At 42.8% G+C, this 24,964-nt stretch overlaps 1 protein-coding gene across 1 annotated transcript; it reads left to right on the top strand.

The window, feature by feature from the left end:
• Positions 1–3,084: 3,084 nt before the first annotated feature.
• On the top strand, positions 3,085–23,102 carry wasla (WASP like actin nucleation promoting factor a). The gene is made up of 11 exons (XM_079162854.1): positions 3,085–3,488; positions 8,429–8,563; positions 9,589–9,675; positions 10,403–10,499; positions 11,564–11,587; positions 16,616–16,823; positions 17,417–17,459; positions 18,829–18,982; positions 20,472–21,109; positions 21,205–21,313; positions 21,665–23,102. The coding sequence occupies exons 1-11, from the start codon at positions 3,384–3,386 to the stop codon at positions 21,724–21,726; spliced, it is 1,662 nt and encodes a 553-aa protein (XP_079018980.1). The 5' UTR covers positions 3,085–3,383; the 3' UTR covers positions 21,727–23,102.
• The last annotated feature ends 1,862 nt before the right edge of the window (positions 23,103–24,964 follow it).

Genomic DNA, 24,964 nt, shown 5'->3' with positions numbered 1-24,964 from the left:
TGTGTAATGTGGGATATATATATATATATATATATAAAGATCTATATATACCATATTACCAAAGACATGCTTCCATTGTTTTTCCTGGACTGGTCAATCTAGAGATTTTGGTCTATTTTGCTTCCATAACATGTCTTCCTTCAGACTGGAGGGAAAAAAACATCCAAAATACACATACAGGTGTTTATTTTACTACTTTGTATATTTGTGTCTGTAGATTTCTCCTAAATCCACCGAAAGTTACCATTAATGCCTCATTTGCATATTTAACATAACATTTCAGAAAACTTGTAATACAAAATGTGAATGTACTGAGTTCCTGCTCTGTGTAGAGTTTGGGTGTCTACCGCCATCTAGTGGTTTCATCTCTTCAGAGGCTCTGAGCCTCACATGTCTGCCTCTTGAACAATTTTACAAACAATTCCAGTGGAAATAACTGAGATGCTTCTTTTTAAAATTGCAAACAAATCCACAAAAACAGGATCAGGATTAATTATTACCTTCTCTGCAGCAACAGGGGCAGAAAAAAAGACCAGAATGTGACACTGCTGAGAGCTGTGAGGTTCTGTGGAAGAGGCAACTACTAAATCTCTAGCTTGTGCTTAATGGAAGCATGCTGAACTGTTCTGGTGTCTGAGGTTTGTAAACTCGCTGTGAAGCAGAAGTTTCTTCTTTCAGTCTGCCAACACTCTTTCTGTCACAATTGATCATTTCTCCCTTTTACTTTCCTTCAGTCTTTCTCACCTCTCAGCTGGTGGATTTTTGGTTATAGTTTAAAGAATAAGATTACATAAGAACAATAACTGCAAAGAAATACATTACCACAAAGAGATGCAAAACGACTACACAAAATAGGTAAAACAACGAGAGACTGTCTCTTTGTAGTAACTTTGTGTCTCTTTATGTAGTTACTTGTCTCTTTGCAGTCATTCTGTGTCGCTTAGTGGTTGTTTTGTCAAACTTCACTGTCGTTGTGAGTCTCTTTGCAGCTGTTTTGCATCTCTTGGTTGTTGTTTTTTTGTCTCTCTGTAGTGTCTTTGTGTGTCTTTGTTGTACTTTCATGTTTGTTCGTGATCATTTTGAGTCTCTTCCTGCTTGGTACCGTAAGAATGTGCAACACATTTTCAGCTTATCCATCCATGTCCAGATATTTCACAGGACAGGTGAAAACTTTGACCTGTTGGATCACCAAAACCATTAGAAAGCATCCACTGGGGACCATGAATGTTTGTAGACAATATTTTATCAATCTACCCAATAGATCGAGATATTTTAGTTTTGACCAAAGTGGTGGGCGGACTGAGAGTAGCACGGCTAATCTCAATGCCTGCATTGTCATGAAATGGCCTGATTCCACTCTTGCTCCCCAGAAGATGAACCCTTTACTATTTAAAGACAGCATCACCTTTCCTTTGGAGCCACACTCGAGACAATCTTTCCATTCTTATCTTCTCCTGCTCAGGTTCTAAGAATAGATCGTTGTGAATGGTCCTTGTTTGGCCTCCGCTCAGCGTGTTACACAGCAGAGTGTAGGAGCAGCTGGTCCGCAGATTAGTTTTGGTGTTAATGCTGCTGACGGGCTTAACTCTGCAGCAGGCGGGCGGGAACTGCAGGACACGAACCTCCGCCGACATCCATCTGCCGGCGCCGCCTCCACAACCCTCCTCCTGATTTTAGAGTGTGAACCTATGGGACTTTATTCAGGGTCTGTGTAGGAATGTAGATGACGTGAGTTGTTGATCTTGCTCTGTAACAAAGTTGATGGTTGCAGCAACAGTTTGAAGTCATCAATATTCACTCATTTGTCAAACCTTAATTCTACAGTGCGGTCCAGTGAGGGTTGTTTACTCCGTTGCATGAGCGACATATGTGACACAGGACAAAAACAGAAGAAGTGACACAAAAATGCAGCAAACTAATTTAAACTAAGCCTACAAAACTTGTAAATTTGGGCTAAAACAGCCTGATTAAACTACTTACAGAGCTGCACTCATGGTTAAGTTTATTTGTTGACCGATAACTAACGATAACTAACCTCAAACGCAGAAACACATGGATAAATGAAAGTGTCTTAAGGCTTATTACTCTCTATTTTATGCTCTGTTTTGAACTTCAGAACAAGATCATTATGTAATCTATTAAAGTAGATTAAGGTTTTAATAAACTGTAAACTGCAGAAGAGATATAAGATATATAGGATGGGCTTCACAATTATACAGATATACAGTTAATAGTGCAGATCTCCTCCCACTACTGGCCAACACGAGGATCTAATTTGGGTATCACCAATACAAACCCCCCAATCCTGGCATTGCCCAGCCTTTTGCACTACGCTCATTCCTACTGTAAATCAAAGTCTCTCTCGGTATATATAAGGATAAGTAACTTATGTTATTACATTCAAATGTAAATATTTGTATGCATATTCCTTGTGTGTAGTGTGAAGAGGTTACAAATAAATGAACCGAGTAACCTTGTTATTCCATAATTAAATCCACACTGTCATAAACGCAAACCGTTTTTGGTGATGTTTAAATTCAGTCATTCAGTTATTTTGTTTCTTTCTTTTTATGTATGCATTTAATAAGATTATTATTTTGTACAGCCTAGTCTAAATGTGGCATTATTAATTATATATAATTTAAAATATTGCATTTTAAAATATTCAACAGTTTATAAATTATTTATGAAGAAAAGCGTCTTATTTACATTTTCTTTTTTACGTCCACCATCTGGCTCCTCCCCGCTCTTACGTCACACTCCATCGCCCCTCCCTCTCCCTCCGCAGAGCTGCATTCCTGCTGCCACATCGGACCGAACCATTTTGGTCCGATGTGGCAGCATTTTAGCCTCTCAATTTACCAAAAAACACAATCCCCCACGTAGTTTCACATTAACACAAACGTCGAATTACATATTCCTGCGTGTATGTTCGCCATCTTGGCCGTGTTCTTCCCATTACAGTGGAAAGTTATGGAGTTTGTCCGACCCCACCCCCCTGTCCTTCCTCTTTAAAGTGGTCTGCTCCGCATGGCTGCCATGTTGGATGTACGCATAGCTGCTGCATCTTGCTGGAGTTTCCGACTGAAAGTTGAGCGTTTATCCGCGTTTTAGACCCACAGCAAGTCCTTATTGTTGCATTTAACTCCCCAAACGGAGACGTTTTAAGTTCCTTCTCTGAACCAGGAGTCAAGCCTGGAAAACATCCCAACCGGCGCCTCCTCCTCCTCCTCCGCCCTGCAGCCGGGAGTCGGACTCAGCGGAGATGATCCGGTTGCAGGCCACAGCAACCGGAGCCCGTATGGATTTTCTGTAGATTCGTAGTGTTTGCTGAGTCCGTTACGGGGATAACTGCATTACTGCAACTAGAATAACTCTGAGCCATGAACAACCACTCGCAGCCCCGCAGAGCTACCAACGTGGGCTCCATCCTCCTGACCCCGCAGGAGAACGAGTGCCTGTTCGGATACCTCGGCAGGAAATGCGCCGTAAGTTCCTCCGTTTGTTTACCACCTGCAGGTTCAAATAGCGTGCCGGTTAAGATAATAATAGCGTGCATTCTGCAGGTACATGCAGCCTCGCGTTATTTAAAACACGCCAGCTTCATGCTGCTTCATTCTCAGCAGCAAAAAAAAAAAAAAACCGCCGCCGGTGTTGCGTTCAAATCGGTGACCCGTGAGACTCCTTGACGTTTTTAAATGTAGAGACACCATCAGTGAAGCAGATACAAAGTGTCAGATTCAAACCTCAAAGAGACAAAACTTTACTCTCTTAAAAAAAAAGGTTTGACATGTTTTTAAATGCAGAGATTAATGCTGGACAACAACTGAATCCAAACATTAATAATTAAACACTTAGATGATATTATAATATGATTTAGACTAAAGATAATACACAATATCAACATGTTTCTGTTGGAATATATGTTGTACATCGGTGATGTTTGTGTTTTGTTTATATTTTGCAAACATGAAGACTTATAGACCCCCCCCCCCCCCCCCCCCACACACACACACACACACACACACACACACACACACACACACACACGCATTTTGATAACTGATTACTAATATAGCTGAAGTCATTTTGGGGGCAATAAAGGCTAAATCACCTGTTTTTGCTCCTTTTTTTAAATGTGAATATTTACTTCATTTCTTAGTGTTATGTGAAAGTAAACTTTATACCTTTTGGGTTGTGGACTGAAGGAAAGTGAGATAAGCTGTTCCCACTATTTTCTGTAATTTTATAGACCAAACATTTGATCCAGAGATACATTTGCATAATAGTTGTCCATGTAACTATTTATTAGTGGCATCCCTAACCTTAATTAGAGAAACATGATGTCATAAAACCTTACGCGTAGGCTTGTATTTTGACATGTTCCTGTATTTTTACAGCTCTAATCAGTGTCGACTCGATTCATTGCTTTTCCAGAGTGAGATTTGTAGGATTTTCTGTTTATATCATTGAAAAGTGTTTTTAAATGAAAGACAATTTCAACAGATTAATTGGTTCTAAAAATGATCCGTATCTTCAGTTGTAATGGACCAAACTGATGACCTTTAGTATGTTAGTCTGACTGTAAAGCTTTAGCACATGTTAACGGTAATGTGAGAGTCCCCAGCAGGGCGCCAGGTGGCACGCCAGACGCGTCATCAACAGTGAAGCTTTATTCTATACGTACGTTTCTACGTTACTGGGAGTTTTCATGGAGACAAGGTGGATAAACGAGTGTGAAAGGCCCCTGAAGCTGCTTGAGGAACACGTTTTAAACCTTACCTGCAAACCAAACATCTTACTTATTGATTTAATGGTCTTAAAGTCTTCAGCTGGTTCCAGGTCCGGGCTTCTTTTACGTCTATGAATTTACAGCGTTTCTCTTCGCTCCATCAAAGATGGCCGTGTGTGTTCTTGGCAGGACGAGAAGCTGTGAAGCTCACGTCCTTAATTAACACATATCATGGATGCCACTTGTACACTTCAGGGCCTTCTAATTAAAGAGACTTTTTAAATGTGAAAACCAGCAACACATGTTTTATCCTTCCTGCACCTCGACACCAAATCCTAAGCAGCTCCTCTCTCCGCTATCCTCTCGGATAAGAACAAAAAGTCATAAAATGTGAGTCTGTGGTTTATCTGAATGTCAGCTGGTATCAAGAGGATGAACAGGAGCTGGTTTCCTGCAGCGTCGACTGCAAGAAGCAGCTGCATTCAGGGAGAAACACCTGAGGTCAGAGGTCAGAGCTGTCGGTTAGACTGAGACCAGTGAGGTAGAAATGCACTGAACCAGTACGTCTGAGTGTGCAACACTTTGAGCTCAGATATCAAAAAATGTCTTTAAATCTTGATTCTTTGATCAGATACTTCCTGGTTTTTGTATTTTAACAGTTTTGGACTGTATTTTATCTAGACGAGTTCCTATACGACCCCTTGAGTTTAGTCAACAATAAACATGTCGTATTTTATTAAATAAATGTTTTTGTGAAAAACGTTTTTATTCCTCAAAGTAAGGTGTAAAATATTGTATTGACACTAATATCGTACGATTTCATTCAATACGCTGCTGAGCAGTGGAACCTCCGTCCCACATCAAACATTAACGTCATGTAACGAGTACTGAACACAGCGGCCTGTTCGCAATCTGATCTCCTGAAACAAAAAGCATTTCTATCACGAGGTGTTGGGTTTGTTTTCAGTGTCTTATTGTAGATTTGTCTCGTTAGCGATCGCTGTGTTCTACGTTCCAACCCCTCATCACATTAAACGAGTTCATGAGACGATTACGACTCGTACGCTTCTAAACAACGTAAACTAAACTACACCATGCAACCAAAATCACAGGTATTTACTGTAATTTACTCCTCTTTTTATATATATATATATATATATATAATTGATATTTATATTTGGGAGCAATTCCAGGTGTTAGAAGTGAAGTGAGGAGTACTGTGTTGATAACTTGTGGTCAGACACACAGAACAACATTCAAAGGAACTACAATTCAAGTGTAAACCTTTTTAAATGCAGCAATTGGTCCAAACTTAAACATGAATTAATAATGAATCTAATAACATCTAAGCAGACCAAAGTGTTTCTGAGGTGCTGCAGCTAATCCGCTATCTGGCCTCCGTACTGACGAATGTTTGTTTGGTGGTTTATTTAACGACTTAATGTGCAGAACAAAGTGTGTGTTCATGTGTGTTCGTTTGGTAAGAAGCGGACGTAACCGGGACAGATAATGTGGGTTGTTGTTCAAGGTTTCTTGTGTTCTGTCGCTGATGTTACTGCTTCATGCAAGATATGATTTGGCCCGAGGAGGAAGAAGCCACAATGATGTTCTATCACGTTTATAAATATCAGATTTATCACAATAGTTGCAGATTCATTTTCCATCGGTTTGACGAGTTGTTGCAGCTTTAAATCATCTCAGTCGACATTCTTCAAGTTCTTCCTCTGGAGTTCTGTTCTCATGTTGCACTCGAGAGCAGACGCTGTTTTGAAAACTCGCTGGTGAGATTGAGTTTATTCTTGACTTTAATAAAACAGCAGATGACTAAACAATCTCACCAAGAAACGTGCTTTTGCATTAATTATAAACTTTGAACCTCAACTTTTAAGCCAAAGTGGATGAAAGTCCGTGAAGGGTTCCTGAACAATGGAAAGCTCAACATGTCCAGTCCCACGGTCGGTGTGGTGAGAGGGCTTCTTGTTGACTGAGAGCGTTGTGTTCACGAGCCACGAGGTCAGAAAAACAACCAGCATCTGCTGAGAATCTGTTTTACGAACGTCGGCTCTACAGACACCAGAGTCTCAAATCTCAGATCGACTGTTCTTGTACTTGAATGCACCACCAGGCAGGCAGAGTTCCAACTGCATAAAACTCAATTAAATATCAGCTGACTGTGGATTTTCATTGATTATCCATCTATAGATGGGTGAAGCATTTATTTTGAGCTGTTATAGCAAGTTTAAAGTCTCTGCAAGTTGTTGTTTTAGATTAATTTAAACAAAGGCTGCAGCCAATGAGTGTCATCTTCAAATACTCCACCGGTGATGTCTTGTTTAGTCGGACCACAATCGCCATAAATATTCAGAATGCATTGAAAATGATTGTTTTTTTGTTCGATTGAAGACCTAAACAGTTAATTGGTTACCAACACTTTAACTCCACCCGTCTTGAAGGAAGCACTCTGACTCTGTTGAATGACTTGGCCGTGGTTCTCAGTGTTGTGCTCGTTCTTTTGGGTTCCTGGTTCTCCGATGCTGCAGTAACCTGCAGAGAGTCTGCAGTGTTGCTGTCTGTGTTTTACTGCCGCATACTTTCCCCTCGGCGAGAATTTACGCGGCCTAATTGAGGCGTTTAAAGGGCCGACCTTTGGCCTTTTCCTGTGTGATGCTGAGCGGTGATTTCATGGCGATAAGTGTTTCCTGACGCTCTTCCGACCTGCACTCGTAAATCACAGAGGAGGAAACCCGGTGGCGTTTCCTCTCCGCTCCCCTCGGAGGCTGGAGTTACTCTCTGCCGGGCCGAGGGTTTGACACAGCGCGACTTCAGCAGAAACCCCTAAAATCCACGAACCAGAACAGCCCGAGGACGACCGCTGGACTCCGTTTCCTGTCCTGTGGAAGTGAAGGTCAAACACAGTGGAGGAATGTCACATGTGAACTGAAACGGTCCCTTTTTAAAGAGCTGATGTTCAGCTTTAAGTTAAGTTCACAATAACTTGTTGCCCTTTTTAATACACAGTCCCATCATTTTAGGACCACAAAGCAGGACAGTGGTCCTCAGGTTTTTATAAGAGTGCTCAAATCAGTCACATGACCTCAATCCATGTGATTTTGTGTTTTAATTCAGGCGGCGACCTTTGGTTCTGCCGAGTGAAGTCAAAGCTTCATGTGTTAAACCTGCATTCTCTCTAATGTCCACCAGGGGGCGACTCCTCTGGTTGTATAGAAGTCTATGAGAAAATGACTCTACTTCTCTCTTGATTTATTACCTCAGTAAACATTGTAAACATGAGTTTATGGTCTCAATCTCTAGTTTCAAGTCTTCTTCAATACAGCATGATGTTCATTTAGTAAATGATGGTCCATTTAGAGTCACACAGACCATAAAGCAGGGGATGCTTTAGGGGCGGGGCTACACAGTGATTGACAGGTCTCTACCAGAGACGTATCTGGCGTCTCTACGTCACTCCTCCTCAGTCCAGATAATGTTTACTGAGGTAATAAATCAAGACGGAAGTAGAGTCATTTTCTCATAGACTTCTATACAACCAGAGGAGTCGCCCCCTGGTGGACATTAGAGAGAATGCAGCTTTAAGACACTTCAGCATCGGCTTCAATCGTCAGAACCTGCTTTGTGATGGCATGTTTCGTTTAGATTATTAAATGTTTGTGCTTATTATCCATCCTCTTTTTTCAGACTCTGTGTTCGGCGGTGGTCCAGGTGTACGGCTCAGACCGGAGCTGCTGCTGGGTGAAGCGGTGCTGTGGAGTGGCCTGTCTGGTGAAAGACAACCCGCAGAGGTCCTACTTCATCAAAGTGTTCGACATCAAGGTGAGCGACAGCGTCCCGTGCAGAACGGCACTCTGGGTATTCAGAGAAGTGAAGCAGCAGTTTGTGATAAACGTTCTGCTTCACCGTCACTGTGACGGACAGGGTTGTAAAAATAACTCGTCGCTTTGATATTTCTATCGTAATGAGACGGAGGCTAGTGTGAGTAAATATAAAAGATCAGTTTTAGTTTAGAAGTGTGGAAATAATGACATCTTTGTTGTGACATAATTAGAGTTTTTGACACACAGGAGCCTTCTCTATGTGGGTGAAACGTGGTTTAAACTGATTACATTACAGTAATGTGGACGATTATTAAAACTGGCTGCAGCTAAACGGCTCCAAACTTCATGAACAGACTTAATGTAGAATAATAGGAACGTACATTTCGATGTCTGTCTCTGATGAAAGCAACAAAGCGGTCTTGTTGAATCAAACTGCTCTCTCGGCTCTTTCCTTCGTCTCTTCTGCTGCTTCCACAGTTTGTGGATTGTGGCCACGCTGCGTCCTGCACACTGGAGGAGTTCACGCTGCGCTTTAAGATGCAATCACTTTGTGCAGCCGCAACGGATCGATGTGAACTATCAGCCACAGATGTGTGTTTACTGTCTGTGCACAGAACGTGAAGCTGCTTTCAGTTCTTTTTTATTAAGAAACAAACCTGCAGAGTCTTCAAACGTGCTGCGGAGTTATTCCATTGTTTCTGCTTTGTTTGGTGTCACATGGTTCTTTGGGTTTATTATGCGCTGGATTGTTTTGATGACCCTCCTTGTCGGTGCGTTCAAGTGCACTTTATATTTCAACATTCTGAGTTTTGTACCAGATTTTACATTGTTGGATGTTCCTGCTGACAGATTTCAGATCATTTTCATAGAAATGATAAAGTTGTGACTGTCTGAAAGGAAGGAAGTCGATCCAGAAAACCACTTTAATCTGTGGGAGACGTTGTATGTAAATGTGCTGAGTCACTTCTAAACCTCAAGGATAATCTCCTGATATTTCCGTCTGTTTTGTGTTTTTTTTTGCAGGAAGGGAGAATCATGTTTGAGCAGGAACTGTACCACAACTTCTCCATCAGCAGCTCCAGATCCTACTTCATCTCATTTACAGGAGACGTGAGTGACTCGCTCTGTTTGATACGCTGTCGTTTCTCCTCACAGAAGTCACTCCGGCAGCTTTTTCTTGGCAGTTGTTAGTATTAAAATATGAGATGTGACTGCGTGCGTCTCCTGGTCTGACTCTGTGAACAGATCCACAGTAGAAACGTGATCCTGATGGAAGAACTGGATCCGACTGACTGATCGTGTTCTCATTTTATAATGTCTTTTATCACACACTGACTGTGTTTACACGCCTGCATGTAACCGTGTGAACTCAGCCTCCCTCTTCCATTCATTCAAACATCTTATTCAAAGCTCGGCGTTGTGATATTTGTTCATATCCAAAAGTCCGTTGATATCCACGTCTTGCGTAACGTTTATAAGTAGGTGTGTTTCTATTTCTGACCAGAAATGTGGGCTTTTGTTTTGGGCATCCTTTTAAACCGTGGGTAGTTGTTTTGTGTTGAACACACAGAGCGGTTTGTATGCGTCTCCTACAGAGCAGTAAAAAGCCTTTTCATGTCTTTAGTGGAAAAATGCTCCATTCAGAATATCCAAACGGAATATGATGCTCTCTTCTGTTTACACCTTTATTTTAACTCTCTGAACCCCAAAACACACCGACGGGATTGAAAAGCATGTTGTTGTTTTTTAAACAACTGGTTTATAAAACACGGTTATTTAAAAAGATGTCATTTTAGTAACCGGTGGCTCCTCCTCCTCTTCCTCCTCTTCCTCTCAGACCTGTCAGATCGGTCTGAACTTTGCCAGCGAAGAAGAAGCCAAAAGATTCAGAGCCGCCATCAACGACCTGCTCAACCGACGACAACGCAAGACCGGTACGTTTTAAAACGCTTCAGTCCGTCCTCCTTCTCTACCTTTCACAGCTGGGCTCAGGCTGCAGAACACTGACCAGCTCTTCTGCTAACTAAAAACCCTCGACCTCAGTCCCAAACCTGTGGTCTGCATCGCAGACATCAGTTCATTCCAGCAGCTAAACGTCTCCAGAGACGTGGAGGATTCAGGGTTTTGCTGCCGCTTTAATGAACTAGCTGTAGAAAGGAATACGATCGGTTCATAAGTGAAGCACACGTGATTGACGGCGTGCATTGTATCCTGTGGAGTTCCTCTTTAAGCGAAGCCTTGACTCGAGCTTGTATAAAATGTGCATCTCGGGTCAAAGCGTCGGCAGTCTGTCTGTGAATGAACTTTACTTTACTTGGTTTGGTAGTTTCTGGATGCAGTTCAATGTAAATATGTGGTTAAGCAGTGAGGTGTATGAACTGCCTTGTGGTCCAGTTACAGCCCGTATATGAGGTGTGGACGTACTCGTCGGGACGTCACCCTGGTGGTTTGTGGACTGTGGTTTTTGTCCGTCGCCATCTTGGTTCTTGGAACCAGAAGTACAACAGAAAGATGAATGAGACCAGAGTTTTGGGACGTTTTTTCCTCCTTTTCTCTGCTGCTGTGAGTTTGTATGGTCTCTGTAAACGTTCCTCCAGCTCCTCACTCAACGTGTGATGATGATGAAGGTCTGAAGCCTCACGGGGTTCTTCGTTTGAAACCGAGCTTTCAAATCTGTTCCTTCTCTTCCTCTCACGTCGAGGACTTCCTGAACTCTCTCTCTGACTTCTGTGTGAGCTCTGTCCACTTTGCTGCTGTGATCCTGTACATTTCCCCACTGCGGCACTAATAAAGGATTATCTTATCTGCTGAGTCAGCATGTTACACCTTTGACCTCCTGCGGTCTTTAAAACCGCCGTCTTCTCTTCAGCCGTCCTCAGAATCTCACTAACCAGCTCACGCTCTCCTCTCGCCTCTTAAAAACTCTGAACGTCTTCCATTTTATTTTGTCCATTTTGTTCTGAAACTATAATTCTGTTCATTTTTGATTTTTTTGCAGAGAAGAGAGGTGACCCTAAAAATGGTACGTTGATATTGATTGACACAAAAAAGACGTTTGTAATCAGCTGTTATATCAACGTTAGTCTTCTTTCCTTCAATAATAGATATTTGAACAAACAATATAATTCATGTGTTTTATTGAAATATTCCCATTATTTCCCAGTGGAAAGTTTCCACCTCTGATATTTCCTGAATTCTTTTAAACTACTTCTACATTTATCATCGTGTCCGTAAAACAACAATAAACCTTCTAAACAGAGAAAGAAGCCAACTAGACGTCAAACTACATGAAGGAAGTGAAAGAAATTCAAATTCAGTCTGAAATAAGATGTAAAACTAATTAACCAATAATAACTATTTTAACAACTTGAATTTTAAATAGATTTATCTCTGATAAGAAGAATGAAATGATTCTAACGTCCCCACGGAGTCACATGACCGTAAAGAATCCGTTGACTTAATGTCTCCCTCAGTGAGGGTTTAGTTCTGTCTCGCTGTCAAATCATCGAGTGTTTGAGGCTCTCTGGCAGACATGTTGAGCCCTTTATGAACCCTTAGCCCAAGGGAATTACCCACAAGTCATAGCAATGTGACGTTAAACACGGGGTAACCAGTGGACGCATGGAGACGTAAACAAAGAGGACGGCTCAGTGTGTTCAGCCCGGAGTATTTCATTTACACAGAAACATTAAGGGTTAAAGACGGAACAACAAATTAACTTGAAATCAGAATATTTATTTATTTAATCATCAAATGTTAGATTTTCGTCATTGAAGCTGTTTTGACAAAAACGAGTAAATAGATTATCTGAATTACCTCATGTTGTGAGGAAAGGGGGTTGAGGGTTCAGGGTTTGAGGGTTCAGGGTTTGAGGGTTCAGGGCTTGAGGGTTCAGGGTTTGAGGGTTCAGGGTTTGAGGGTTCAGGGCTTGAGGGTTCAGGGCTTGAGGGTTCAGGGCTTGAGGGTTCAGGGTTTGAGGGTTCAGGGTTTGAGGGTTCAGGTCTTGAGGGTTCAGGGTTTGAGGGTTCAGGGTTTGAGGGTTCAGGACTTGAGGGTTCAGGGCTTGAGGGTTCAGGGGGGACACTGGGATTGGGCCTTAGTTTCTCTGATTGAAGAGGTTTAAACGGTGATTAGTTGAGCTGATATTCCAGTAGAGAGAACTCTACACTAACCTTCTGTTTCTAAGCTGAAGTTTGAAGAAGAGCTTTGATGAAGCAACACGTTGTCTGTTCATTACAGCTTCTTCTAGGCTGCTTTTATTGTGAAACTCTTGACACTGAAACAGGAAGCTGTTCCTCTTTAAATCTAAGCTTCCAGGTTGAATTTCTTCTTATCCAACTGTTGCTCAGAGTATCTTTGTCTCTTGACAGTTGTACAGCGATTTGTTCTCCATGTACTAAACTAAATAACATCTATGAGTTAAGACAACTTTTCTAAAAGCGTGACAGACCACTGAGACATACGAGTAGTTCTCAGACATCTAACCGGACTACAAACTCTTCAGCACTGGTGTTCGTATCAAACAGCAGCTCGTCGTATGAAGCTGATTTAAAAACTTTGGTCGGTCGGTCGGTCGAGGTTAATCTGGTCAGCAGGACGTCCATCTGTGCCATATGTGGACCACATGGTCTCTGTTGTTCCCTTTAAACCCCGGTCGTGGTGCACGTTAGGGCCTTAATCTGTAATCCCCTCGGTGAACTGCTGAAGAACATTTGTTTTGTTCTTTTTATCGTTTACTCGATACTTTAATGTGCTGTTTTTTGTGTGGGAGGAAAGTGATCGTGAATCAGCATTAACGTTAAAAGATGTCGGTGTGAAGGTGGTCAAACATGGTACTGCACCCAAAAAAACAGCATTTCCCCGTAGAACTTCAGGCCTCTGTAAGAATGTTAACGGAGTAAAGTATTGTTCTGTGTGTTGTGACTGTTAAACCATGAAGATTTGATATATCGGTGGACTTTTAACCCTCCGTTACAACAATGGAACGAGTTTAAATTAGTGATTTGATTGCAGCCTTTTAAACGTTTCACGTCGGCACACAAAACTCACCATTTGTCACAAACGCAAGTCCAAAATAAGTCGTGAAGGAACTTAAAAACTTCTGGGACAACGAACTCAATCAGACATTATGTTGTAAATAGTTCCCATCATGCTGCTCAACAGCTACAATAACACAGGACGCATTGACCTGCATAATGATGCGTTCAAGCTCGGATCAGTAAAAATTGGACAAACTGTGAATTTATAATGCAATCATGTTGTGTTCAAATGTTCTTGTAAAATGTAGTTTTTTGGAGAGAAACTTGCATAAATTCTGTTGTTTTGAAGAAGACGAACTGTTTGATTTAAATTCAAACCAGATTTATTTTTTAGTTTAGAGGAACACGAAGATTCTTTCCTCACTGCTGGTGTTTCAACTCATTTTGTAAACACAAAAGTGCAAGTGTTAATTCTAAAAAGACATTTTTATTTTAGTAAATCGATATCAGAGAGAGAATTGTGAGCTGTTTAACTTCCCTAAAGTAGCACTAAGCAGCCTATAATATATTAATAAAACTAATAATGCCAATATATATATTCAGATAGAATCATTTATTTCTTTATCATTTGAATTGTGCGTTTGGTTTTCATGCAAATAACCACTTTAGATGTCGATAACAACACAACACGTTTAGAATGTGTACACTGACTTCAGTGCTGTCAATTGTATTTCCAAGGAAGAAAAGCAGACTTCGTTATTGGCCAATACAATAGAAATGGATTCCTCGCCATCATGAACACAGCTGTGAGAAACGCTGGCAGTGAATCAGAGCTTTTATAATTGAGCTCTTCTCCTCTGCAGCTGCTCCTGCACGTCGTCCCCAAAAGTCCACTTTCATTAAGTTGTTGGCAAACAGCGACGCCGTAAAGAGCGGGATTAACTCGCATGTACTGAAAACACATCAGTCGTCTCTCGAGATCCTCGTTTCCCTGACGTTTGTCTCCGGTGGTGGAGACGGATTCAGTCTGACATTTGAAACATGAGAGTAACAGACGGACCTGGCTGCTCTGGAGAGTTTGTGTCTCCGTTTGTGGGGATAACACACATTGTTTGGGAATGTTGCTGGCTCGCCTCCGACTCTTATTATTAGTGGTTCTGAACCTCAGATTAACTCCACAGTTTAACGTTAACCATCACAGTGTAAATAAAGTTTCACTGACTCAGTAGAACATGTTTCTAGTCTCTGATCTCTGATCATGTTTCATTGTAAACAACCAATCGGTGTTTAGACCAACAGGAGGAGAGCTAGTAACGTTAGCAGCACCGCTAACGGCTAACCAGCAGGAGGAGAGCTAGTAACGTTAGCAGCACCGCTAACGGCTAACCAGCAGGAGGAGAGCTAGTAACGTTAGCAGCACCGCTAACGGCTAACCAGCAGGAGGAGAGCTAGTAACGTTAGCAGCACCGCTAACGGCTAACCAGCAGGAGGAGAGCTAGTAACGTTAGCAGCACCGCTAACGGCTAACCAGCAGGAGGAGAGCTAGTAACGTTGGCAGCACCGCTAACGGCTAACCAACAGGAGGAGAGCTAGTAACGTTAGCAGCACCGCTAACAGCTAACCAACGGAGGTTCACTTCAGTTACATCATGATGCCTTCAGGCTCTGCTCAGTGAACATGAGTACTAAATTATGACGTTATCATGATGTGTTCACATGTAATCTGTAAAACGTAGTGTTGTGATAAACTTGAATAAATCCAGTAGTTTGAAGGAGCTCATAAAGAGATATTAGAGATGAATTATGAGCCGTTTACACAAACTCTAATAATACATCATTAAAACTACAATCTTTTATTTCCTTATCATTTGAACTGTGTTTTTTATGAATGGAAAGAAAACACAATATAAGTTAGTAAAACAAACTTTTAGAATGTTTGGTTGTAGTCATTTTCTCATAGACTTCTATATAACCAGAGGAGTCGCCCCCTGGTGGACACTAGAGAGAATGCAGCTTTAAGACACTTCACCACTGGCTTCACTTTTCAGAACCTGGAGGTTACCGCCTGTACAAAATATTTGTTTATTGAACAAGAATCGCCAAAGTGATCAAATGTTAAACACGAGCAGCCGTACAAATACTTTGTCCCCAAAAGACTCAAAAGAATTCTGATCTTTGGTTAGTTTTCAACACAAAGATATCGAAACTTTGCACATTGTACAAAAGCCTTTCAGTCAGTATCATGAAAGTCTTGCTCCAAACGTGGGACCAAAGCCGACGCGTCCGTCCTCGGGAGACGGCAGATTTGAGGCGAGCCCTTTAGTTCCTGGTCACAGACGTCCAGCGTTCACGGGGAGTCCCGGGGATTTGCACTGGGATTAGCAGTGGATTAGGTGCTTTATGTCGGATGCTGCCCGCGGTTTTGCGGAGATTACGGGGAATTCGAGGACTGAACGGTTTCGGACCGACGGGGAGAGGAGGGACATCCGCTCTACGTTTTTATTCATTAGAAAAGCTCAGAGAGAGCGTTTACAGAAGATCTCTGTCGTATTGATCCTCAGGTACCAGAGATTAGATATTGATGTCGGAGCGAGGAGGGGTCGGTCACAACCTCCCGTCCTTGAAGCCCCCCCGTTCCCCCTATTGATGACGTCATCACATTAAATCAAAAAGTACAAATCTGCAAACAAAGTCCTCAATTTCAATAACATAGATACATGAATAAAATGACAGATTTTACTTTTGGACTAGACGATAAACCACATCTGGAATCTAATTTTACAGTTTGTATAATAATAATAATATTATTAGTGTAGCGTGATGTTTATTTGGTCGTAACATTTATCGACTATTCTATTATCGTGCAGCACAGTATGGACGTGAATAAGTCATGAAACTACATTAAAAGGTGTAAAGGAGAAAATCTTGCGCTTGTTAAAATCTAAAGGGTTCATCTTCTGGGGAGCAGGAATGAAATCGGGGCTTTTTTTTGTGTTGTTTTTGACCATCTGCTTTATTACATTATAATATTTAAGGTGGCAGTGTTGCTCATGAACTCTCCCCCGTGTGCAGGTCCGGCTCTGCACATCGCCACGGTGGACATCAAGAACCCGGAGATCAACAACGTTCGATTCCACCACAACTCCCACATCCACCAGCAGCCTCCGTACCACCTCAACAACATGCTGGGCCACGGCGGGCTGAACAGGAAGGACAAGAAGAACAAAAGCAAGAAGAAGAAGCTGACCAAAGCCGACATCGGCACGCCCAGCAACTTCCAGTGAGTCGCTTTTACAAAAAACTCAAAAAGATATTAAGTTTACAATGATTATGAGGTCGTCTCACCGGAGAAGCTCAAACAGGCAAATTCAAACTATTAATAAATGATCAACAGTCTGTTGACTTTTGGTTCATCAACTTCTTGTTTAAGTTCAAAAGAGACGGAGTAAAGTCAAACTCCAACATTACTGGATCCCGGTGTCTCACCGGTGTCTTTCATTAGAGACTCGCTCTCAAAAACACATCGGATGACTTGAAATGTGGTCATTAGGAATGTAATGTGTGCTGTTAATGTGTATGTGTGTGTGTGTATATGTGTGTGTGTCCTGTCCTGTCTGATCCCACAGTAACACTCCTCTTCTTCATGGAAACAGTAAACATGTTGCGTTGAGGTCTGAGAGCGTTCAATGACCACTCTGTCCCTCTGACTGATGTCACTCTCTCTGATGTGTGTGTGTGTGTGTCTCTGATGTGTGTGTGTGTGTGGGCTCGCTATTCAGCGTGTGCACACGGTTCGCCCACGTGCACACTCTGAACATGCCTCTGTATATTAATGTGTGTGATCTCACCACACGTCTGTCCCGTCTTCTTCAGGCACATCGGTCACGTGGGCTGGGATCCAAACACAGGTTTTGATGTGAGTACACACACACACACACACACACACACACACACACACACACACACACACACACACACACACAGGGAGCACAATAGTGACCTGTGTGGCGGCTGCATGATGAAATCACACAATAGGCTCTTTTTGCTTCCTGCTCATATTCACAAACGTCTCAGAAGCTTCACACAGAACACTTTCTAACTGAAGCGTTCGTCACACGTGATGCGTTCAAAGACCCTCAGAAAGAGGAAAATCTCATTTGGTCAGCATGTAATAATGTGACTGCAGTAGAAGATAACGGAGTTATTTATTGTGAACAGGTTGAATTATCATTTACGGTTTGACGGTTTAGGAACTCCGGTCTGGTTTCCTTTAGCAACCGCAGCAGCTGATGTATGACATCACTGAGTTTGTTCCGCTAACGAACGTCTGTGTTCAGACGAACGTTCTTAACGAGCAGGAGGTCTTAACAAGCAGGAGGTCTTAACGAGCAGGAGGTTTTCTCTTCGCTCCCTCGTTTTTTGTCTCCGTTCACCCGACTGACTGAGCGCGCTCAACGATCCCGTCAGTCACACGGTCCCAGAATGCACTGCAGCGTGGCGGGAACAGAGAGGTGTGAATGTGTTTCTTTTGGAGCTGACGGTGCAGAGCTGCAGGTTAACGTGTGATCTTGATGGGAAGCAGCTGAGTGGGTTTGTTGTTCAGGCAGCTTGTAACTCCTCCTGTTGGCCACCAGGTGTCACACTAACTCTGTGACTGTGGAGTTCATGTTCACTGCAGAGGAGGAAGAAGCTCAACATGTGTCCACATGAAAGAGGACAGAGGAGCACCAGACTCAGGACGTGCTTTTAAATAAAAGTACATTTTAGAGGCTTGACTCCCACTGAAGAACTCAAACTACACAAAGGTTCATGAGGGATTTCAGATAAAACCTGGAAGAGCAACCAGTCAGATCTGTGACGTGATCGTACGTCTCGGCTCTGGTTATTAGCAGAGCAGATGAGTTCTGTTCATCAGATGAAGTCGTTTTTATTAAAGTTGTTTGATTCGGACGAGAGAAAGAGGCAATAATCATAAAGTCTCATAAACGTCTGGATCGGTCAGATCTTCATCGGGCACAGAGCGGTCCGATGGGATGTTAGCATGCTAACGCTAAGATGCTGAAGATGGTAAACGTTCGAGCTGCAGCCTGCCGGCGTCATCGGTGTGAGCACGTTTATCCATGAACACGTTCTAAAACGACCCTCCAGCTGTTACACAAGCAGACAAACTTCTGTCAAGTGTTTTGAGCTGAAAAGTTCAGATCTTGTTGCCGTCGACGTCATCAGCGCTAGGTGTTTGTGTGTGTTTGTGCGTTTGTGTTCTAAATGTTTGTTCGATGTTGCAGCTGAACAACTTGGACCCTGAACTGAAGAACCTGTTCGACATGTGCGGAATCTCCGAGGCTCAGCTGAAGGACCGCGAGACGTCCAAGGTCATCTACGACTTCATCGAGAAGAAGGGCGGCGTGGAGGCCGTGAAGAACGAGCTGAGGAGGCAGGGTGAGGACGCACACACACACACACACACACACACTCTGTCACACACACACACACTCTGTCACACACACACACACTGTCGGGTACCGTTTGATGTGTCAAACTGATCTTAAGTGATAAAGAAGCAGCGTTTCATCCGTTCCCAGCAGGAGTTTTGCTGCAGAACAACAGAACTATCAGCCGTTTGTCTTTTCTTTCTACGGTGCACATCGTCACAGGTTGTTTCTCCTCTTTTTCTTTTGTTATGTTTTGTTATGTTTTGAATAATCAAAGCGTTGTTTTAAAGTCTTCAGTGATGATTTTAATCCTCACTGCTCGATGCCACTTCATCTGACACGCTGCTCCTCTAAAGGTCCTTTAACAAACACCAGACATGTGTTATATGAAGACGTGTTTAATTCGTCTTTGGGTTTTGGGCTGTCGGAGCCGCTGGACACGTTTCTGATATTTGTAACAACCTCTTCAGTTCATCTTGTTTGTTTTTTAAACTTTGATATTTGCAGTTTTACGTGGAGATGTTCTGTGACGATTCTTTTCTTCCTGAGTCCGGCGCCTTAAAACCGCATATCGTCCGATAACGAACACCGATCCAACGCGTTAATAACAACAATATATGGTCTTTAACAGCTGTGTACTTACAGCCAGTTTAAACACAGGGAACGTATTTCCCTCGTTGTCACAAAGCATTTGTTTAAACTCTCATGAGACAGTAAAGCTTTGCATAAAGTCTAAAGTTCAGTGTTTAAAGTTGCATATTAAAGCGTCTGTAAGGGTTTATATTGTGCACTATTATTGCTGCAGGTGTCACAGATTTACTGAATGAACTGAGAACTTCACTGTCTTTTGAAATAGAAAACAAAATCACTGTTTCATTTTGTATGAGCTGATTTAAATTCCTCTCACGGTTTTCATCCTGAAGGATCTCTTCCGTCCGTCTTCTTGTGTTTTCTATTTTTCCGTCAAGACGGTCGAGTTGAAATGCCGATGAAAGGTTTTCCTCTGTTTTTATTCTTCGTGACAGACTTTTCTTCTTCTGCATGTTTTATTCATGTTAACCTCTGCTGGGTTGAAAGCAGAGAGTGATCTGAATTTAAAGGTGTGTGTGTGTGTGTGTGTGTGTGTGTGTGTGTGTGTGTGTGTGTGTGTGTGTGTGTGTGTGTGTGTGTGTGTGTGTGTGTGTGGGGTGCTGCAACTTACAATCAGTTTCATTATCCATTAATGTCTAAATAATTCAATCAATTATTTAGTTTTTAAAACATAAACCGATCCATCCATCAGACGCTCACCTTCTAGAAGCAGGACTTGGGAACCGTTTGCCTAAAAAGATGAATATCAATGAAAATAAGATTTAACTCCACAAACTGAGATCTGGCCTCAGAGACGTTGTTTATGAATCGTTATTATTCCTGAATAATGTGACAGAAACACACAAGCTGAAGACAGAATCTGTTTCCACTGAGCCCGTCTTTTTGTGTGTGTGTCCCCCCTGCAGCCCCCCCTCCACCTCCTTCTCGTGGCGGTCCTCCTCCACCTCCTCCACCACCGCACAACTCGGCTGCTCCCCCTGTTCCTCCTCCTCCCCCGTCCAGAGGAGGACGCGGAGCCCCGCCTCCCCCTCCTCCGTCCAGAGCCCCCGCCTCGGCGCCTCCCCCTCCGCCTCCGTCCAGACCGGGAAGTCTGGGTGCCCCGCCTCCTCCACCTCCTCCCACCAGGGCAGGTCACCAGCCCACTCCTCCTCCTCCCCCCCACCACCATCACCACCGCCACCACCAGCCTCCTCCTCCTCCGTCTTCCCTGCACTCCTCGATCTCCCCACAAGCCCCGCCCCCTCCGCCACCGCCGGTGGTCCAGCAGTCTCCAGTTGGCGGCTCCGCCCCCGCTCCACCTCCTCCGCCTCCTCCTCCACCACCTCCCCCTCCCGGCCCCCCTCCCCCTCCGGAGCTGGACGGCGTCAGCGGGGGCGTAGACTCCCCGAATTCGCCGAGCTCCGGCGGGAAGTCTGCGCTGCTGGAGCAGATCAGAGGAGGAGCTCAGCTGAAGAAGGTGGAGCAGAACAACCGAGCGCCGGCCTCCGGCGTGGGACGGGACGCCCTGCTGGACCAGATCCGACAGGGAATCCAGCTCAAGAACGTAAGACCACGTTCTCGTGCCCGCGTCGCATCGCTTCTTAAACATGTTGTACCTGTAAGTAACTGGACCGGATCGGTTTGTGTGTCTCTCATCAGGTGCCGGATCTTCCGGAGTCCGGACCGCCGGGGTCTGCTCCCACGGCGGGCATCGTCGGCGCTCTCATGGAAGTGATGCTGATAAGGAGCAAAGCCATCCATTCCTCAGGTAACTCCGCCCACACATCACGACGTCCAGGGTTCTTATGGGGGCCCGAGACCACAGGCTAGCGCCAGCAGCTGGTTAGCTTAGCTTAGCACAAAGACTGTAAGCGCCAGAGAGCCAGGCTAGCTGTTTCCCCCCTGCTTCCAGTCTTTGTGCTAAGCTAAGCTGGCCAGCAGCTGGTTAGCTTAGCTTCACACAAAGACCGTAAGCGCCAGAGAGCCAGGCTAGCTGTTCCCCCCTGCTTCCAGTCTTTGTGCTAAGCTAAGCTAACCGGACATGAGCTTGGTATCTATCTTCTCTTCTATCCTCTCTGCAGGAAACACTTAACATTTTAAATGTGTGTCCTTTTCTCAGACGAAGACGAGGATGACGACGAAGACGACGACTTCGAAGACGATGACGAGTGGGACGACTAGTGAAGACGTCTCCCCCCCCCCCCCCCCCCTGCACCTTCCGCTGACACTATAAAATATCCTCTAAACATCTTCCAGCATCCGACTAACATTGCAATGTAAATGTTGTATGAATTGGCTGTATATTTATTTTTGCCTGTTTTTTTGCTTCTTTTTTTTAATGATTTATTATAATTAATCCGTGCAATACCTCATCTGTTAAATCTGTAAAGTTCGTCACACATCCTCACCGTTAAAGACTCTTTTCATCCCGTCATTAGAAAGCACTTAACGCCGCCATCAGCACAATGTGGAGACGCAGCGGGGCTACATTTCATTTATTCATCGTATCAAACGCCAGGAAGTCTGAACTGGAGTCTTCTTGGGCTCGTTGTTGTTGTTTTTGTGTTAATTTCTTGTTTTCGTTCCTCGTGAAGGAAACTGCAAAGGGAGACGTAAAGGTGCGACCGAACAGGCAGGATCCTCTTTGTCGGTTTAAAAACGCGATATAACACTATTTTTCTTACCGTGCTTCTTTTCGTACCTCCGAGTTTCCTAATGAACTGTTTAGTTTAGTCGTGTTATTTTTCTTCATGAACCCTTTTTTTTTGACCAAAATGCGGCGGCTCGGTCGCCTCGCGTGGATTTTCAACTTTACGTTTTTTTTATTAATGACGTTAAAAAAGCCGTTTATTTGCACACAGTTTATATGATAGTTACGTCTTTGTGTTTATTCAGGTGTGCGTTTGTCGAGTCGTTTTCATGTCGTCTCAAGCAGGTTACCGTGACCGTGGACACGTTTAAGAAGATAAAAGGTTTTCGCAATATGTAGACCTTTTTAAAAAGAGCGGGAAAAAAACAGGACTACAAGCATGGCGGAGGACGCTTCGCCCTCTTTGTTCTTGTTACAAAAACATGTTCTACGCACGGTAACTTACACACACACACACACACACACACACTGTGGCATTTGTGAAATGATAGAAGTTTTGTTCTTAACGTCTGGTTGGTTGTTTTTGTTGTGACATCATTCCGTTACTTTTCTGCAGGAGGGAAAACATCCAAACGGCGCTCCGGTCGGTATTTCAAAAACAAATATCACGTCATGCAAAAGAACTAAAAGATCAAAAATATAATTCATCCTCTTCCAGTTAACAAAATATAATTTTATGCAACGCGACTGTAAATGCCTCGTCGTGGAGAATAATACGTTTTTAAAAAGAGCAAATAATAATAATAATAAACCAAATGTGGCATTTGCAAGCAGCTTGTGGGTTTGGCGATGCCTGTGAAGAGAAATAACCCGACGCTCGTTTTAACTGTTCGTGTTAAGAGTTTTTAACCGTCCTCCAGCGAGGCTTTAATGCTGCATCGAGAAGCCGAGATACTGAACCTGTGAAGAGGGGTTGGGAGGGGTGGGGGGGGGGGGGGGCAATGAGAAGACTAAATTGTATACTTAAATAAATGTTAATATTTACAGAGAAATGTGTGTCTCGTTCTTTGTCAAAGTTCTGCTTCAGAGGGGAAGCTGAGCGGAAAGAGACGACGATGTAATCTCACAACAAGATCAGTCGGATGCTTTTATTTTGTAGTTTCCTTTACTAATAGAGCTTATATTTAAAGAGGAACAGCTTCCTGTTTCAGTGTCAAGAGTTTCACAATAAAAGCAGCCTAGAAGAAGCTGTAATGAACAGACTCTTCATCAAAGCTCTTCTTCAAACTTCAGCATAGAAACAGGTTAGTCTAGAGTTCTCGCTACTGGAATATCAGCTCAACTAATCACCGTTTAAACTCTTCAATCAGAAACTAACTCAATGTTTAGAGTTCAGTCATGAAACTGATTCAACATCAAGTGTCTACAGGATTCTTTACGCTCGTGTGACTGTGGTGACGTTTGAATCATTTCATTCTTCTTCATTTGGGGCCAAAACTATTTATCTCGTTTCCAATAGTTATAATTGAAGGAAAGAAGAAGAATGTAAAAGCTGATTCCAGACTGTTGAACGGTACATTCAGGTAACTACAGCAACCGCTTCACCGGTAGTCTGTCTGTGTGGAAGGTAACGGGTACGTCTGTGAAACCGGTCAGTGATGCTGTTCATACTAAAGCTGCTGTGAATATCATTTTATAAGTTCCTGCTTTGGCTCCTTCTATTTAACGTGATTGTTTTGGGAGTATACAGACGTTCATGGTCCCCTGAGGATGAAGCTCAGTGCCGTTAGTTAACTTCCTGTAACGCCACATCAACATTCCTTTCTCATATAGTTTTATCATCAAGTCCAAATTAAACTAGACTAGATTAATAGAGATATGCAACCATTATGTTAATGTTCATATTAACATTACTGTGGAGTTTTTTTGTTATTTTTATGATTTGGCTTCAATGTTTTTATTTTTTTATTTTCATGGCAATAAAGCCACAATGAATGAGATAATTAGGTGAGTATTCTATTAATCTCTGTGGGAAATTGTACCAGTTTAAAGTAAAAAGGAGACAAAGTATTGTGCAGGTTTTTTTGCACAATATCTTAAATACAATGACTTACAATTAGTGGGATGATTTTAATGTACATGTATCGGTAACCTGGTAAAACCTTTAATTATAAAACTCACATTTTTATAATCTCTCTCTTCATTGTGTTATTAACGGGCGATCCAGTGAGTCCAGCAGTGTTTTCTCAGACAGACGCGCTGCAGTTGTCTCTCAGCACGAAGCGTTTCATTTCCCTCCAATTACACTCGAGTCTTAACATTTACGTGGCGGTTTATTAAAGATGCGAAGCGATGTAATGAGGAGGTCACACAGTCTCACAGGGCTCCCTGAGGAGAGTCCATATTTACTTTGAACAGCTGTGTGTGTGTGTGTGTGTGTGTGTGTGTGTGTGTGTGTGTGTGTGTGTGTGTGTGTGTGTGTGTGTGTGTGTGTGTGTGTGTGTGTGTGTGTGTGTGTGTGTGTGTGTGTGTGTGTGTGTGTGTGTGTGTGTGTGTGTGTGTGTGTGTGTGTGTGTGTGTGTGTGTACTTAAAGTACCAAAAGTACTCATTATGCAGAATAATAATCTATATATTTGTTATTGGATTATAATTATTGATGCATTAATGTTGCAGCTATAAAGGTGGAGTTATTTTTGTATTTTATATACTGTTGGATAGTTTAATATATAATATTGCATAATGTATTAGTTAATATATATTTTGTATTAATAATCTTAATCTGCAGTATAACTATACATTTATCTGACCGCTTTAGTTACATTGCAGGT

The sequence above is a fragment of the Pholis gunnellus genome (assembly GCF_910591455.1).
Source record: "Pholis gunnellus genome assembly, chromosome: 7".
Classification (NCBI taxonomy): domain Eukaryota; kingdom Metazoa; phylum Chordata; class Actinopteri; order Perciformes; family Pholidae; genus Pholis; species Pholis gunnellus.
Note: the sequence above shows the minus strand (reverse complement) of the source record. Positions and strands in the feature narration are given on the sequence as shown.

Coding starts and splice junctions, on each gene's coding strand:
- wasla (XM_079162854.1), top strand. CDS start 3,384: ATGAACAACCACTCGCAGCCCCGCAGAGCTACCAACGTGGGCTCCATC. Junction 10,500..11,563: donor CCGACGACAACGCAAGACCG/GTACGTTTTAAA, acceptor ATTTTTTTGCAG/AGAAGAGAGGTGACCCTAAA. Junction 16,824..17,416: donor GGCACGCCCAGCAACTTCCA/GTGAGTCGCTTT, acceptor CGTCTTCTTCAG/GCACATCGGTCACGTGGGCT.